This window comes from Convolutriloba macropyga, chromosome 10 (genome assembly GCF_964194025.1).
Source record: "Convolutriloba macropyga chromosome 10, txConMacr16.3, whole genome shotgun sequence".
In the NCBI taxonomy this organism is placed as follows: Eukaryota; Metazoa; Xenacoelomorpha; order Acoela; family Convolutidae; genus Convolutriloba; species Convolutriloba macropyga.
The window spans coordinates 53,009,354-53,027,602 of record NC_134477.1 but is presented as its reverse complement, the minus strand read 5'-3'; the positions used below and the strand labels follow the sequence as shown (position 1 = coordinate 53,027,602).

General features: G+C 36.3%; 1 protein-coding gene across 16 annotated transcripts in view; it reads left to right on the top strand.

Annotated features, from left to right (window-relative positions):
• The window catches only part of LOC142348197 (uncharacterized), a 103,296-nt gene that overhangs the window by 17,826 nt on the left and 67,221 nt on the right, over nucleotides 1-18,249 (top strand). For 14 of the 16 annotated variants that reach the window (XM_075399443.1, XM_075399445.1, XM_075399456.1 and 11 more), the window contains exons 2-11: nucleotides 639-750; nucleotides 1,994-2,063; nucleotides 2,866-3,011; nucleotides 3,453-3,799; nucleotides 4,285-4,525; nucleotides 4,977-5,256; nucleotides 9,284-9,496; nucleotides 15,012-15,241; nucleotides 15,712-16,697; nucleotides 16,997-17,156. In XM_075399443.1, coding sequence (XP_075255558.1) covers nucleotides 639-750; nucleotides 1,994-2,063; nucleotides 2,866-3,011; nucleotides 3,453-3,799; nucleotides 4,285-4,525; nucleotides 4,977-5,256; nucleotides 9,284-9,496; nucleotides 15,012-15,241; nucleotides 15,712-16,697; nucleotides 16,997-17,156 — 2,785 coding nt within the window. The remainder of the gene's footprint in view (nucleotides 1-638; nucleotides 751-1,993; nucleotides 2,064-2,865; nucleotides 3,012-3,452; nucleotides 3,800-4,284; nucleotides 4,526-4,976; nucleotides 5,257-9,283; nucleotides 9,497-15,011; nucleotides 15,242-15,711; nucleotides 16,698-16,996; nucleotides 17,157-18,249) is intronic. The other 2 variants (XM_075399452.1, XM_075399459.1) reach the window with 1 other exon arrangement.

The window sequence follows — 18,249 nt, the reverse complement described above, 5'->3', positions numbered from 1 at the left end:
TTGCGTCTGGGGGTGTGGTAACCGAGCAAAACATCATAATCTATTTAATAAGTTTATCACAACAATTAGGCTAATAATATCTCGCTTACTTATTTACTTCGTAACATGATGATTGATAGTGTTTTGATGCTCGAATTGGTTCAATTCCGAGAGTATATAATTCAACTTGAAATAATAATTATCAAATGGATTTAGGGAGATTTGAGGCATAATTTACAAGACGTGACGCCATTGATAAGGGTGTGATCAAAAATTTAATATAATAAAATCAATTTAATAGTACGCGATCGTTTTTTTTATGGTGATATTTTGTGTTTGACATTAAATAACCTTTGAAAAGCTTTTTCATGCAAAATCGTTTCTCTAACTATGGATAAAAGTTTTTGACAGTTTTTTGTTTCTTCTCGATTGAATTCTGTGACAAGTGTTTAGATAATGTACAGTCATTTTAAGTACGTCGTAAATTTTCGGACTTTTCACTGATAATTTTTGGGTGTTCCTATTTTCAATCTTGGTTATATTTTATTTAATCTTATGTCAATTTTAGTTCTTTGATGCTGCAAAGAATTAACGATAGCCAAGCAGAATTGTATTGATTTCTTTCATTCAAATAATGTAGGAATTTGTGTGTTTTTCAGCCATCCATCTATATCATGCAAAGCTGGCGTACAAGCAGATGTGGAGGAACAGCCTCATTTGCGACTGCAGAACCTTCATCAACTCATGCGCAACATCCGCGACTATCACACCGTTAGTATAAACACATACGACTGTTTGCAACAGATCTGTTAACATTTAATAAACAACAAGATCAAGAATTTTGAGCCGCTCTGCTGTGTAACAACCAACCAAATTCTGAAGCGTAAAAATTCTGACCAAGGTCAACAACATCAGTATTTGAATTCTTCTTTTAGGTTGTGTTCAAGAATAAAATAAAATGTATTCACTGACACAATGTCTGATGTTGATAAGAAAGTCCACTAAGAATATCTATCTATTGTTACAATTTTACAAATCGTTGGACTCGGATTTGACTATTTTAATTTGACATAACATTTGATGACAAAATTCTCGACAAGTTTGATCAGCTAGAATTCTCTCAAATTTAGTTTTGAAGTCACATGCGTACATTGTAGCTCTGCTCGTCAATTTATGTGTAATTACTGCAAGTTGATTTAATTATTATTTTGACCTGTTGACATTATTAATTTTGCTTATTGAGTATAAAAGAGTGACAGAATATCGAGTAGTTTAGACGTCATTCAAGTGTCATTTATCACCATGTTACAAAACTTGTACGATAACGTATAATTACATAACGTGTAATATGTGAACAGAGAACTTAGTTTTATTATGTTCTGAGCGCATCAAATTGTATGATCTACCAAAAGGTCAACCGTAAAAGGAGATCTATTGATCTTAAAAGAAAACGCGCGAGAACCCTGATGTTCTTGGTTATCGATAGAATATCGAACAAATGTCTCCTTGATTTCAATCCTGGGCTCCCTCCCCATTGTATTGACCTGGAGTGTAGGAAGAGGAAATGTAGTAAATGGAAAATATGAACTCCTCAAAAACAAACCCATATTACGTGTAGTTAGAGCATGGCCATGCAATTTTGGGTCAATTATTAAATGTTCTCGAAAGGAGCTTGGAGCAATTACTGTAAACGTGTGTTTCTTTTTTATGAAAAATTTTTGCTTACCCGTTTTGACTTTTCTAGTGACTTACGCCCTTGACTTTTTGCGTTTTATATGATCTAAATTTCTTTCTCCTGCACAATTTTAGGCAGCTGAACTCAATTGACACTTGTCGATCGGGAGCATTTCTACCGATGTTGGTCGATTTTTTTTCGAAATATGCTATGCTTTTAATCTATTCTAGTTCCGTCTGCTCTAAAGTTAACATATGCACTATGGTATGCCTAGCTAGTGATCTTTTGGGCATTTTTTTGGTTTACTCGGTCATTGCTTTTAAATTTGGTCTGTTTTAGGAAGTGTTGGGTGAAGCTCTAGTCGGCCGGCTTCCCGACGTCAGCAAGATCGCCACGGAACCTTCCTCAGGTAATCTTATCAATCTGCCTCAACCGAGTTTAAGTTTTGATCACTACGTCTATAATGAAAAATACACGCCTTCAGATGTTTAACAGATAACAGTTAACGATTCATATGAGTAAAGGTTGAAAAGTGACACAAAGAGAGAGTTCTAAATCTGGCACTGATCAATTAAGACTTTTGCATATTGACGTAATTATGGCAAATTTGTGATACCGATTTGGTAATGATAATAGAATTGGTTTTCGTCGGACGTGTGTAGTTTCTCTACTCCATGAACACAATGAAGCTGTATATTATCTTGTTCTGGTGTTAGTTATTCTATTCAAATAATGGCGACTTTTGAGAACTTTCGTGAACGGAGTTTTGAAACGGCTTTAATATTCCAAAAAAGCCTGAGAGTATTGTTGGTGCCTCTGATATTCTGAACCATTTTCTGGGTCTAGGAAAAACCTAGGAAAGGAACCACCCCAGTGTAACTCTAATAGGAAATAAACCCCCATATTAAGTTGAATTTTGGTCGTGATAATTTGCTCGGTTGTGATAGATTCTTATCGTGTCCTATGGGCCGCTAAGGCGTGACCAAATACACAGCTCTTTAATAATCTAGAGGGGGATTTTTTCCGTGGGGGTAAATTTCTTCGGGATTTTTTCCTACCTAAATTTAGGTGGGTTTCTTTTCCGTGGATTTTTTTTTCTAAAATCGCCATTTTCTTCCGTGTTGATCCACTGTAATATGACTTGTTCTAGAACTCACTGTATGAAGTTGGTCATATAGAGTGTATTGTTATAATGACCGTGATTATTTTAGTTGGGGGGTTGGCGGAGCTGAAAAGTATTCTGCAACTGTTGCTATGTTGTGCAATGAAGAGTGAAGTGCCAGTCAGGGAGAGACACATTGCCATCATCCAGTCACTCCCACTCCCGGACCAGACTGAACTCATGAACTACATCCAGGTCAGACTGAATTTAGCAAGGCAGATACTGAATTCTGGTGGTTAGATGTTACTCTGCCAGTTATCCTTCGTACCTTTGTATTAATTCCGTATTCCTTTTGCCTATCTGTTTGCATCTTAGAATCAGTTTTCAAATCGAAAATGTAGTGGACACTTGCTTCGTAATTAATTGTTGACAATATATGCAATAGCTCCATCGTGCGTTCTGTTAAAGAGGTGTTTTTCTTCGTTCCGGTTTGTTGTGTTTGATAACTCCGGGTACCAACCAGCGCTGTCATCAGTTGTGAATTGGGGGATAGCGGGGTTAATTAAAGTAAGCCTAGCAATCGTATTTATGTGTTCGGGGAATGCCGGTAATTTTGTGGCATATATTTGTGTCCAGTTATTGTAGGGGGTCCCTTTGAGGTCACTTTTGATTCTTATAAACATACAACCATTTTAGGAAGCAAAGAACCAAGCAATATCATTATCCGCCTTCGACGAAATGGTCCACGTTGAGTATCAAGACGTATTCAAACAGCTCATTGATGACAGAATTTGCCTCTTTGACCTCTGGCACGAACAAGCGGCTCAACAATTGTCAACCAGCGTGGAACCAGGTGGAACCGAATCAACCCCTGCTAACACAAGTGGAGGTACAGCCCAGATTAACGGAGGAAGTGGTGGGAGTGGCTACTGGAAGCGTGGCTCCTTCCATTCGAGACAGGGTTCAAATTACGGAGAGATCCAGCAGCTGAATTTGCAGATTTCAGATTTGAAGAACAGATTGATGAAAAAGGACAATGAGCTGTAAGTTGGGGGGTATTGATTTAAGAGCATGTAGTGTTAGTGTTTGAGCTCCGCCGCGCATGTTTGCAAGTGTTGTGTGAATTTGTTTGGACCTGATTGTTTAAAACTAAAGAATTCATCAATGTCAAGTAAAATGTTTTCCGCTAATTGGTTAACTTGACGAATTGTAATGACGTTTTGTGATTGCTGTGAACCTGAAAACTTGTTGCTTAAATTTTACTATTAATTTTGTCACAATCTCAATGTGAAAGACGAGCAGTTGAGTGCAGTAGAACCCCATTGAAATAGACATTGCCCCCCCCTGCAACTGTTCTATCATTAATCTGATGTTTTGTGAGTGAATGGTAGTCTAAGGGGGAAGGGGGGACAGAAATTGGTGACAATTAGTCCGGTTGCCTGTACCCTCCGGGTGTAAGTTATTAACATACTTTTTTTTACCTTCGTATAATTCAAGAAAAGAAATGTAATGTTCTTTTTGTTTGCAGGAATCAAAAAGACGAGGACCTGGAAGCGTTCAGTGAAGAGAACAGAACCCTGAGCCAAGAGAACAAACGTCTCAAAGACCAGGTGAACGAAGCAGCAAGGGAGGCGAGAAGTATCCGTGGCCTGAGGGACGAACTGGACATCTTCAGGGAGAAAGCAGCCAGAGCTGATCGAGCAGAAAGTGAACTGGAAATGGCCAAACATAAATTGGAGGAGTTGGAGTATTATAGACAGAGATTGGAGGTACGTATTGCTACATTTCTGTTAAAAAGGGTGGGGTAGTGGTGTAACAAATCCAAACAGCAGTGTGAAATTGATTGCTTTTGGTTGCAACAGTCGAAGAGATAGGACTAGTAAGGTTATTAAATGCTATTATTGATAGCTTCTGTCATATTCTTGTCCGTGGTAATATTTGAACGAAGGTAGAGTATTGTATGAGAGTTTTCTAGACAAAAATTAGGGATGTTAATCGAGATGTTTTCGTGTCATGATAAAGCTACGTATCCGAACTATAGAAACCTTTGTTTGATTGTTATGAGACTTCTTGCGAATCATGTGTCTACCTCTAGCTCGTAGGTGCTTCTTAACCAGACAGGAAACATGAACTGACTGACAGCTTGCTTTCTGATCGTTCCGCTTTAACCTGAGCAATGATTTACCCTTTAAATATCTCTGATTCACCCTTTTGTTTTAGCAATCTAACAAAGACTACAAGATGTTAGAAGAAACTAAATGCTCAATCGAGAAACACATGCAGGCCCTTGAAAACCAAGTGGAACTTCTGCACGAAACCCAACGTGAAAACATTGCCCTCCAGTCCCAGATTTCGTCTCTGGAGACCCAACTGGAGGAAAGGGACTCAAGGATGGAATCCCTCAAGAAAGAGAATCAAGTATTGACTGTGCAGAACACAGCTTCCCTTAATGAGAGTGCAAGTTTGCACCAACAGTTGGCTAATGCCAACTACACTCAGAGTAAGTTGATCCTTTGAGTTCGCAACATACTTTTTCTCAAAAAACGTCTGCTAAATTAAATCGCTTTCTCAAAACTTAGGTTGACAGTATGGAATAGATATGTATTGGAATGAAGAACTTTTATCCTATTTTTACAAATAGTAACTTGCTTTTTATGAAATTTTGTTAGTAAATGGACACTTATAACTATTTGATGAGCATTTTTGAAGTCATCACAAATTTTTGCTCTACCGTTTTGCATTTTAGTTTATTTAAGTTTTAGTTTAATTTCTTTCATTTTTATAGCTTGTTGTTTTCCCGATTGGAACTTCTCGGGTGCTATAATTTAAAATACTATCTGGTTGCACGTGTATTTAGTTTTTTAAATAGCCGCCTCAGCTTCTCAGTCGGCTATTCGAGCGCTCCTATTTTTTTACGACTCGGAGGAGTATTGGGTTTTCTTTAGGTTTTTTAACCGCAAGTACTGTTTGCGAAATTGAGTAAAGGTGACGTATGAACTAACTCTTTCTGATCGAGAGAAGTTTTTGTCCAAGCGCTGCGTTCAGTGAATGACTTTTTGACTTTGAAGACTTTGAGAGATGGGCGCATGTATTGAGTTTTTAGCCGTGTTTTCGTCCATTTGGCCCAAACTTGTTTTAATTGTAACTTTGTTTTTTGTAGAAGAAAATTTTGATCGATGCCGGATGTATATGCAGCCATCTGAAATCGATGCTAAAATCTTTCTGAGAGCTTAATAATGTGTTTCAAGTGCAAAATTGGCCCTTATTTTTCATTTTTAAAAAAAAATTTTTGGCTTTTTTTTTTAATTTTTTCATTTTTGGCTCTTTGAGCGTTTTTGTTTAAACCAAATTAGTAAATATGTAAACATCATTCTGATAAATCCTGAATTTGACGCCTCATTTTGACGTGAGGTGTTTTTGTTTTTAATAGCCGCACAGCGATAGCTGAGGCTATTATTGGCCTTCTCTTGGTTTTTTTTTATTTCGTCGTCATGATTTTTGTTACGACCATATGACGTCACAGCCATTTTTTGTTCATTCGTTTATGCAATTTCAACTGAATTGCATGTGTGACGTCATTTTTCGCTCTTAGTGGAGCGAGTTTTTTTGTTCATGCGCGTGATTAAATTTTTGGTCACACTTGACTTACCTCACTCTCAAAAATGACTTCCTCACTTTGAAATTGACTTTTATTTACTTTAATTCAAAGACATAAGGTCAAATGGGTGTGTATCACTCTAAATGAAGGTTATTTGAGATCAGCTAATAGAGGCAGCAATAACTTAAACAGATTTTAAATCAAAATATAACATCAGCCTTCAATGAAAAGACGAATTTTTTTGGTCTGTCTTTTTTACTGTTTTTTAGTGCCGATCTACGAACCTATTGCGGCTATTTTCTGGCAATCTGCCAGCTATGTTATTAAATTGTAAACCTACGAATCCGATTTTGGCGGGTTTTGAAGTTTTTTGTTTGTACATTGAGTTTATTTACCATAAAAAGTCTTTTTGTGCACCATCTGTGTTTTTGGTTTCGTTTTGTTGCTACTTCAAAACTCAGTGAAAATTTTAACATATTGTGAACATTTTCAAATGGTTCTACGTTTTCGCAATTGAGCTGTTTTACATCTTACTGATGCAGAAAGATGGCTATGTAATGTACTTAATCCTCGATTGCTTAACAACAAAGAATCCCATGTTTTTTACCTGATTTTTCTTTTGATTTTTTTAGAGTTTCCTATTCAGTTCTTCTTTTTCAGAAATTGAGAATTCGTTTTTTCTAATAGCCGCACAGCGATAGCTGGGGCTATTATTGGCCTTTTCTTGGTTTTTTTTATTTCGTCCTCGCGATTTTTGTTACGACCATATGACGTCACAACCACTTCAAATCTGCTTTTTGTTCATTCGTTCATACAATTTCAACTGAATTGCATGTGTGACGTCATTTTTCGCTCTTAGTGGAGCGAGTTTTTTTGTTCATGCGCGTGATTAAATTTTTGGTCACACTTGACTTACCTCACTCTCAAAAATGACTTCCTCACTTTGAAATTGACTTTTATTTACTTTAATTCAAAGACATAAGGTCAAATGGGTGTGTATCACTCTAAATGAAGGTTATTTGAGATCAGCTAATAGAGGCAGCAATAACTTAAACAGATTTTAAATCAAAATATAACATATCAGCCTTCAATGAAAAGACGAATTTTTTTGGTCTGTCTTTTTTACTGTTTTTTTAGTGCCGATCTACGAATCTATTGCGGCTATTTTCTGGCAATCTGCCAGCTATGTTATTAAATTGTAAACCTACGAATCCGATTTTGGCGGGTTTTGAAGTTTTTTGTTTGTACTTTGAGTTTATTTACCATAAAAAGTCTTTTTGTGCACCATCTGTGTTTTTGGTTTCGTTTTGTTGCTACTTCAAAACTCAGTGAAAATTTTAACATATTGTGAACATTTTCAAATGGTTCTACGTTTTCGCAATTGAGCTGTTTTACATCTTACTGATGCAGAAAGATGGCTATGTAATGTACTTAATCCTCGATTGCTTAACAACAAAGAATCCCATGTTTTTTACCTGATTTTTCTTTTGATTTTTTTAGAGTTTCCTATTCAGTTCTGATTTTTCAGAAATTGAGAATTCGTTTTTTCTAATAGCCGCACAGCGATAGCTGGGGCTATTATTGGCCTTCTCTTGGTTTTTTATTTCGTCCTCGCGATTTTTGTTACGACCATATGACGTCACAACCACTTCAAATCTGCTTTTTGTTCATTCGTTCATGCAATTTCAACTGAAGTGCGTGCGTGACGTCATTTTTCGCTCTTAGTGGAGCGAGTTTTTTTGTTCATTTGCGTGATTAAATATTTGGTCACACTTGACTTACCTCACTCACAAAAATGAGTTCCTCACTTTGAAATTGAATTTTATTTACTTAAATTCAAAGAGATAAGGTCAAATGGGTGTGCGTCACTCTAAATGAAGGTTATTAGAGAGCAGCTAATAGAGGCAGCAAAAACTTAACCAAAATGTAATACATCAGCCTTCAATGAAATGACGAATTTTTTTGCTGTCTGTTTTGCTGTTTTTTGAGACTGCAGATCTACGAAGCTATTGCGGCTATTTTCTGGCAATCTGCCAGCTATGTCTGTTTTATTTTCACAATGTATGTAATCTCCACATTTTAGCATGTTTCTTTCTAACATTCTCCTTAGACCAAAAGTTTTATTCGTCCTGCCTTTTTAAATTTAAAATTATCGATTTGAACTAATAATTTTTGTCTTTCTGATTTTTTTGAAGGTTTTTTTTCGCAATTAATTGTATTTAACATAGTATGGCACCGAGTTTTTGCTAGCTTCACTTCTACAAATTTTGAACAACCTTTTTCTGACAAATTTTGAACAACTCTTTTATGTGAGTAGTTTCAGTGCTTGGTTTTGGTAACATACGGGTTTTTGCGTTTGAATATTGTTCTGGCTTTCAAAGTCTTTTTCATTATGAATTTCGATTTGATTAATTTTTTGGGCACTGTTTAGTTTAAAAGTGTTTTTAGACTGCCGTTGCTAAGCAAAGTCATTCAAAATGAACAGAGTCAGTATCAAAAAACGAACTCAGAAATAGAAACGGGATAAACCCGTTACTCGAACTTTGTTCTTAGTTACCATCTCTAATGCCGATTTGTATTGATACTAGCTCCTGTGTCGTCTCAGTACGAAACATGAGTTTGTAAAGCTTCAAAATGACGTCAAAATATTTTGCACTTTAAAATTTTTCTGCAAAAATCATTTTCACTAGTTTTTTTTTCTCTTTCAATCTCAATCTTGGTTATGGGAATCAACGGCGGCTATTTTCCGGCAATCTGCAGGGTATGTTTTAAATATTATGCATGAGATATGGTAATCTATTGTGACGCACAAAATGGGTTCAATCTTGGTATGTAAGTTAGCAACGAAAAAACTGCCGGTGTGAAAAACTCAATGTCTGCTAATCTCAAACCATTTCACAGTATAATTATTGTGCATGTATCTAACCAGCTTTACCCGATCGACATCGAACCAGCTCTTCTGTCATTCGCAATTTTGTTCACACCACCACCTCCCGTCCCGGGGCTATCAGTGTGGACGAGGATGACATTGACATACTCATCCCGGAAGTCCTCGGGGACTACATCACCCCTAGGGGTTCGATCGTATCTCTCAATTCCAGCTGCACGTCTCCAACTCACGGAGAGGGTTTTACACCCAGAGGTCATTGTTGTTGATGTTTTTGTTAAGACAAGATAACCCGGACAAAAGTTTAGCCTAGGATTTTTGTACACAAATTGATAATTTCTGTACACATTTAGTATCTGTTTAGCATTTTTCTTCGTTTTAGAATTTTTGCTGTAATCTCAAGTTTTCCATTTACAACAACTTTAAAAAACATGGTTGCATATCAGTTCTCCGAATATAGTTTCTGATATTCTACGAATAAGTTTCTATGAGCAATTTGCTCGAAGAAACCTTCTATACAACACTGATAAATAAACATAAATTTGTCCGGTTTATTTTGGACCAAGACTGGGTTAATTTGTCCCGACATGACCGCTATACTTCTGCTGATGCTCCGTCTGTTCGCATTGCACACCTTACCAGTTCCTTACTGGCGTTCTTTCTAGTTGCGTTCATGTTCATTGTTGAGTTCAATTGTTCAGTTCATCTGTAAAAATTTAAGAGGCGGTGCCGTGTACAATCGCAAACAATTGTGAAGGACTTGATATCCTGATGTCAATCTAATCTTATCAATTTTGACTGTTTGGAGTTGTCAGAATTATGTAGTTTGAGCACCAATGATAACTGTTTTCAATGTACCTTTTATTCTGAAAAAATGTGGCTTCTGGGCTTGAAAACTATTGGCTCAAATCACATTAATAAGAAACAGTATCTATTGAATTATTACTCTTAGCAATATCGAATGACCCAATATCTGAAATCATGTCAACACTCTTTTTAAGGTTGACTTAATCGGCAGTCATAGCTGTAAATGCACAATGAATCCAATCTGCTTCTGGCCTCGACAACGAAAATTTTTCAAATGTCTTTTATAGCTGCGAAGCTGTAATCTGAGCGGAGCTATATTGCGGTGCTCTTAGTTTTTTAATTACTCTTGAACGAAGTTCATAGCAATTATTATAAACGTGTTGGTCTTTTTTATGCAATTTTCTAGAACATTCTCTTGACTTCTCAAGTGATTTTTTTCACGCTTTCGTTCTTCATTTTTGATTTATCTCTATTGATCTCACTCCGAAGTAAAGCTTGTTGCTAAACGATTGCCGCATAGCAATAAGAAGGGTGCTACTGGTGAGGGATGGGGAGGTCCATGGTTCGAATCCTCCGTGGTCAACTGTTTTTAAACCCATAAAGAAAAATTTATCTAGGCTACAGCCCTGTTTTGTTTAGTCGTCTGATGCTCTTTTTCGTTTTACTTTTGTTTACACAGCAAAGCTGAAGTCAAATTTTCTGAATGACTTCTTCCTTTCACTATTGGTTTTGCGCGTGTGTCGTCATTTCTCACTCTCTCTAGCAAAAGTTTTTTTGCGTGATTAGATTTTGATCATACGTGACTTACCTCACTCAATAAAATGACTTTTGCCCTTTGAAACTTAAATTTGATTTAAATTAAGGTCAAAGGAACTCATACGAGTAATAAAGGTCACTAATGAAAAGGCTTCTGCGCAATTAATTTTAGCAAGCTTTATTAGTTTACCGATAAATTTTTTACATAGCTTTTTGAGCAACGTCGATAACTTTTTCAACTTATATCTGTATCTGTTTCTACCTCTTTGATACGCACGCAAGTCTACTCTTTCGCAGGGGTTCCGACAATCTGACGGCTATATTGTTTGATGTTCTCATCTGTATACTAAACAAAGCTATGTTGCGGTTGACTTGTTAATTGCTCTTGAACGGAGCAATAATTGTAAATTTGTGTGTTTTATAAACTCGTGTGTAAAAGTTTTTGCTCCCGTAAAAAATTGTCTAGGCTAATACTCCCGCTGAATAATGTTGCCCCGCCTGTCGTGCGAGCAATATGTCTGACGTTAGTCGGTTTATGTTTATTTAATCGTTCAAAGCTTTTTTTGTAGTGGTGTGTCTGTTGTCGTAATATATGGAAAATTTTCGTTTGGCCAATTTAGCGTTTCGGCTACTTCTCGCACTTGACTTCTCGAGGTTTGCGTGATCTGAATTGTTTAGTTCACAAATTTGAGCAGCAGAAATCAATCTGCGGCGATTTATTATTAAAATTCTAAAATTCCTCAAAAATGCACCCAATTCTGTTCAGTTTTGAATCTTGATTCACCAAGTGCTCTAATATGCTCTAATCACATTCAAAGTACTTAAGTAATTTTTTTGCACTCATTTATTATTGCAGTCTACAGTCGAAACAGGCTATGAAAACATCTAGTTACGCTTTTTGATCGAGATCATTTCTACCGCCGCTAATGTTTAATGTTCTGTTTAATAATCTTGAACATTCTTTGGACTTCTTGTGACTTTTTCACCCTTTAGTTCTTCATCTTTGAGTGATCCAAGTCGCTTCTCTGAAATTTAGTAGTAAAGGAGATTTTGAGCGAATTTAGTGGTAGAGGAGATTTTGAGCGAATTGAAGTCAAAAGTCATTGTAGTTGAGTGGTTAAGATGTCAAGACTGCCATCATTGAGATAAGGGTTTTTTGCGCATACAGAACTGTTCTAAACTACATCCCCTCTAATTCGAATTTCCACCGCCTGTCGTTCGAGAGCAATTCATCCGACATTAGTCGTTTTATATTTGTTTTTTTTTTACAGGAAGTAGTTTTGTTCATATGGCATTTTGACCTAAAAGCGAAGAGAAAAGCTTTCATTGTGAGCAGGTTTCTGCTAAGCGAGAGAATTATTAAGATCGTGCGCTGCGTTTAGTGAATGAATGATTCTTTGGTTTTGAAAAGTCTTTGACTGAATGCAGGATAAAGTTGACCGTTCTTCGTCAAATTGACCCTTTTTTTATAATATTTTTTTTTCTGATAGAAAAAAATATTGTTAGGTGCTGTTTTAATATTTAACCCACTGAAATTGATAGCCCAGTGTTTTTGATAGCCTAAAAATGCGTTTCAAGTGTAAAATGGGCACATTTTTCTTTTTAGTTATTTATTTTTTAGTTTATTTTTTATTTGACTTTTTAGTTATTTTTTTGGCTTTTTTCCTGTGATTTCTTTTTTTGGATCTTCAAGCTGTTTTGTTTTCACAAAAATCAGTGCATATGGAATCTTCGTTCTGATATTTTTTGCATTGATCGCACTCTTTTAGCGTGAGGTATTTTTGTTTTTAATAGCCGCACAGCGATAGGTGGGGCTATTATTGGCCTTCTCTTGGTTTTTTACAATTCAAAGAGTTTGAATTGTATTGGGGCGCTGTCTTTTTTTTAAGATCTGTTCACACATTTTCATGATTTTTGAAGTCAAATTGGAGTAGTGATTTTGGTCACGCCGAAACAGGAAATGGAGTTAAGTGGTTTTGCGGCGTGAAATTTTTTCGCTCTAATTTTTATGTAGAGCGAGAAAACTGTTTGATCAAAAGTTCGCTTTCGCGCTAGTGGTTTTCTTGTTCACATGCGGCAATTTCACTTTGCTTTTTTTGCTAATTTTTCAATTTTTTCGATCTGATTTTTTTCTAAGGTGTTTTTTCAATTCATTCATTGTTTATTCTAGGCCTAGTTTTTTCTTAGAATCAAATTTACATTTATAGCTAGTGGTTTTTTCTCGCTAGCGGCATTTTGACATTGATTTGTTTTTTTAATCTGATTTTGTAGAAATGGTTTTCCCAATTCACTCATAGTCCTTTCTAGGTCTAGTTTTTTGTTTAGTCAATGAAAACTCTTTGAATTGTACGTCACGACTTGTCCTGCTATGTTTTTTATTTCGTCAAGATTTTTTGTTACGACTATATGACGTCACAAGCACTTTTTATTCGTTCGCTCATGCAGTTTCAACTGAAACGCGTGCGTGGCGTCATTTTTCGCTCTTAGTGGAGCGAGTTTTTTGTTCATTCGCGTGATTAAATTTTTGGTCACACATGACTTTACCTCACTCTCAAAAATGACTTCATTTTGAATGTGAATGTTTCACTCTAAATGAAGAGTTATTTAAGAACAGCTGACAGCATTAACTTATACAGATTCTTATCAGATGCAGCGTTAACTTATACAGATTCTTAATCAAATATAACATCTCAGACTTCAATGAAAAGACTATTTTTTGTGTCTTTTGCACTGTTTTTTTTAGACTGCAGATCTACGAAGCTATTGCGGCGATTTTCTGGCAATCTGCCAGCTATGTTTATAAAATTGTACAGATGATAAACCAATTTTGACAGTTTTTGTCCAATTTTGTTTGTCTTTTTTGCACCTTCAGGGATTTTCAAATCGTTTTCAAATAATAGAATCATTTTTTGGCGTTGAGTCTTTGAATTACCGGGATTTTTTTTCATGTGCAATTTCGAAAATAATTTTTGCAACAAAATAACTTTTTTGCAACATATTTTAATTTTGCAAATCCTTGAACTGTTTGCAGTTCTTTTATGTACAGGATGATGGCTATGTTTTTTCTTCTGTTCGTTGAATTCTTGAACTCACTAAAAAAATTGAGGTGGCTGACGTCATTTAGAACTCTTTGACCTGATTTCTGGTCATTTGCGGACATGCATTTCGTTACGAAAGTCACCACTAGAAATTAAGTTTGTGTACTTATCGGCTGGTACCTACTGTTTAAGGGTAGAATTTGTTCTCTGTGTTGTATTTGAAACTTAATTGATACTGATATTTGTCCAGTTTTCCACTGATTATTGATACTGAGTGCCCAGTTTTCATGATTTTTACACAATTTCTGTTATCTGATCTAGGCTCTAAATTTGCTGATCTCGGATTCAAGATAGATATATCAACGGGTAGTGACCTCAAAGTTTCATTCCTCAAGTGACAGCAGTTAACATGATTCATCATCTAGAATGACGTACGCTTCGTTTGTTGATTGCTAGCCAAATGACAATTTCATAATTCGGTTAGCACGTATAGTTTTGCAATCTTGTGAGAGGTGAGAGTTGTGATCTGGGGGTCATTAATACTTATGATTCTCGGTACCTATGGTTCTTTATAAATTGCTTGCAAATCTCGAAATTTAAATGAATGAAAGTTCTGAAAAAATTGAAACCCGATCTTGATTTGTTGCAATTGTTGGCGCTAAATGGAAATCTGGAGCGCGTTGTTGGGCTAGCAATTGTTATCATCTTTCATATTATGGCTAATAGGGTACTGTTATCTGATTGGGTTGCTTCAAACGCGGCTCTGCTCAGCAGGATTTTCGGACATAGATTTCTAAGTGAACAAAGTTAGTATTTCACATGATTTTATCTTGTATATTGTATATTAAGCGTCACTTGTATACTAACACTTGTATATTGAACGCCATACAGAACTTAGTTTTCGGCTTGGTATTCAAATTCTTGGTAACAAAATTTGTTATTGAGTTGCATTAGCTATTTATCTTCATTTATGCTATTATTAAGAAAAATGTATCAATACCAAAAACTTGAATCATCCTTTTTTATATCTTAGAACATTTCACGATTGTACAGTTCTGATTGAAACATATTGAGCAATCACGACCGCTCAGCTCTGATTGGTCGACCGAAATTTTCATGCCTGTATTTTATCAGTTTTGACGGGTCTTGTAATTTTTTCCTGGTTTCAGCTGCGCATCGACCTTCTGTTGGCTCCGAATGTGAAGACACGTTGAAATTCAGCATGATCCAACTTGAGAAAGAGAAGCAGGACTACAAGACCAAAGCGATAGAGTTCGAAACTCAGCTGATCCAATTGACGAAAGAGAAGGCGGCTTTGGAGATGGAGTTTGAAAAGGCGAAGAGTTCTGTGTCTAGAGAAAAGGGTACAATGGAAGAGCTGCAGCAGAATCTAGAAAAGGTTAGTTTCTATGGACATTTTATGTCCTTATGCTACGGTATTTTGAAATTTTAACTTATTTTGGGGCTGATTTTGGTGTTCGTGAATGATATAGCAGCCTCGTATGGTAATTTGCATTCCCGATTAATTTCTAGAATACCTGCAGCAGCTTCCGAATTTGGCGCTAATTGCGATGGCGTTGTCAATTAGTATCTAACTTCCTCCCCAAGTTTACTAGCCACATAACTTTTACCCCCCACCCCCCCCCCCCCCCACCCCACCAAGCTGCACATGCTTTTTTAGTGTACCGTGTTATAACACCGCATAATTTGTAAATGGGGGTCTTGACAAATAAATCAAGTTTGAAACGGCATAAGTAAAATACGGTTATAAATGGTCGTCTGTTTCAACGCGAGAACTCAATCATTTATGTAAAATCTTCACACTGTTCCCTAAAATAAACACAAAACAAGAAAATTGATATTTTGAAGGTTTTGGCCGACAAGAAATCCTTACACGGAACTATGGAACAACTTCAACAATCTCATTCGTCCGAAATTTTATCTCTGAAAGAAGAAATCGACTCTTTAACCCAAAATTTGGAATCTTCTAGAAGGCAGACGAGCTTAAACGATTCAAATATGGATTCACAGCTCAAAGAAGCGCAAGAACAAAATATAGTTTTACACGCACGTGTGCAAGAATTTATGTCGAAATGCAATCAATCGGAAAGCGAAAGACGTCAAATTCAGAGGAAAGTCGAAGTTCTACAAGAAGAACTATCACAAAAGTCAAGCAGTGACTCAAAACTTCAGCAATTATCGCGTGAAATTGAGCTTTTAAAGCACAGTTTGGATGAAGAAAAAGTTAAAACATCAGATTTAGAAAAGATCGAAAGTGAAAATTTGAAGCTGCAAATTGAGGTCAATAAAGTCAAGAGTAAACTTGACCAGAATAGCAATGTCGAAATACAATTTGACGAACTCAGGAAAGACAACTTACAGCTCAAAGCACAAAATCAAAAGCTTACAAAGCAGTCTGAAAACCTGAATAGTTTAACACAAAAAATTAACCAATTAGAACTTGAAAACTCGGAGAAACAACGCGAGATTGAAACGTTACAGCATGTTATACAAGTTAATAAATCAGAGTTATCGCGTGCTACTGAATTGGAAGCTAGAAATCAAGCTTTAAATAATGATATCCAGAAATTGAGAAAGACTCTTGAAATGTATTCGGAGAAGGAACGTGAAAAGGGCGACGAACTGTCCAATCTTCAGCTGGAAAAGGAAGCGGTCCAGAGGGAACTGGAAACGATGAGGGTTAACAACGAGACACTTGAGGTCAAGGTTAAAGAGTACCAGGTGTTGGATAATGACAACGCGCAGTTGGTTAAGGAAAAGCGACAGTTGGAGAGAAATATTGAGAGGTTGAAGCGTGACATTGAGGAATATGAGACGAAAGACCAGGACCAAAGGCAACGATGCTCATCTTTTTTTTAATTAAGAGGATTTATAGTTTGCAGGTTTAAGGAGCTTGTAGAAGGTTTTTCTATCCTGTAGAGTCTTTCAATTTGCATCAAAAAGTTCGATGACCTTGAAACTGTGTCAAAAAGTTTGTATTTTTTTAGAATTGTGAACTGACTGATATTTAAACAGGAGAAAACAAGAATTTGATAAAATTTTGATCTTGACTTTTTTTCTGTGGTAAAATTTTTATACTCTTGGTTACCTGTGTTATGTATATCAATGAGCATCTGTGCCGCTGGCGTTGAAGGTCCAAATTGGCGGTAATGGAAAGAGAATTGAAGAGAACGCAAAGATTTACGGAAAGAGATCTTGGCAAAGACGAGCAGATCCAAGAGTTAAAGAATGAAAATGCAGAGTTGCGAAAGCAATCGATGGTAGACAAGAAAACCAATAATTGTCTCAGGGAGGTTAGTTAGAACTCTTTTCTGTATGGCATTCTTGAATCTATACGGCTCCCTCAACGTCAAGTTCATAACTCTAAGACCCAACACCACGAGCGCTATTCGTATTCATATGCTATATAGCAACCAGCGCATCGAGTAGTTTTGTTCCAAACCTAATTAAGGGGGGGGGGGGTCGGGCGGGCTACATGCTCAACCGCTTTTCTTGTTCAGTCAATTTTGGCCGGTCAATATGATGTAGAAAAATTTGATTGGTATTATTAGAAAGTCCATCGACTGTAGGCAGACTGTTATACCTAGAGGATTCTTTGAAATTTGTCTTCTTTGAGGAGCTATCGGACTGTAAAGTTTTGTGAAAATTGGAATAATTCACACTAATTTTGTTCACTTCTTGAGTTATTTTCAGTATAATTTAGTTTTTTTTGCAAAACTTTGTTTAAATATTTGCGAGTACGATATAACCTTTTGTTTTTATCGCATTTTACTGAATGCCTAATTATTAATGCAGTAGATGAGCAGTTTTGCGACCCTTTTACCTATTTTCGCTATTTTTGTTAACGTTTTTCCGTGTGATTTTGTTAAATGATATATAAAATCCAGTTTTATCACATTTGCAATGAATTTCATACCTTTATTCAATTGCTCTCGAATGAGACGCAGTTATTGTAAGCGTATGTGTCTTTTTTATGCAAATTTTTTGCTTGACCATTTTGCGATTTTCTAGAATAATGACTTCTCAAGTGACTTTTTCACGCATTTCTTGATTTTTGAGTGGTTTCATTTGCTCTCACTCCGAAATTACGTTTTCTGTTCAAACAAATCCGATTGTTAGAGTATAGATGACAACGAACTGATAGTCGAGTGGTTAATACCTCCGTCGAGGTGACGCAATTGGAGTCAGGAGGCCGGGGATTGAATCCTACTTTCGGCTGATATTTTTGCACCAAGAAAAATTTAGCTAGGCTACAGCCCCTGAATTAAATTGCGCCTCCCGTTATTCGAGAGCAGTTTTTCTGACGTTATTCGGTTTCTGTTAATGTAAGATCAGATTAAATTTGAATTTCGAAACGCTGTACAAAAAGTACAGTGCATTGGTACA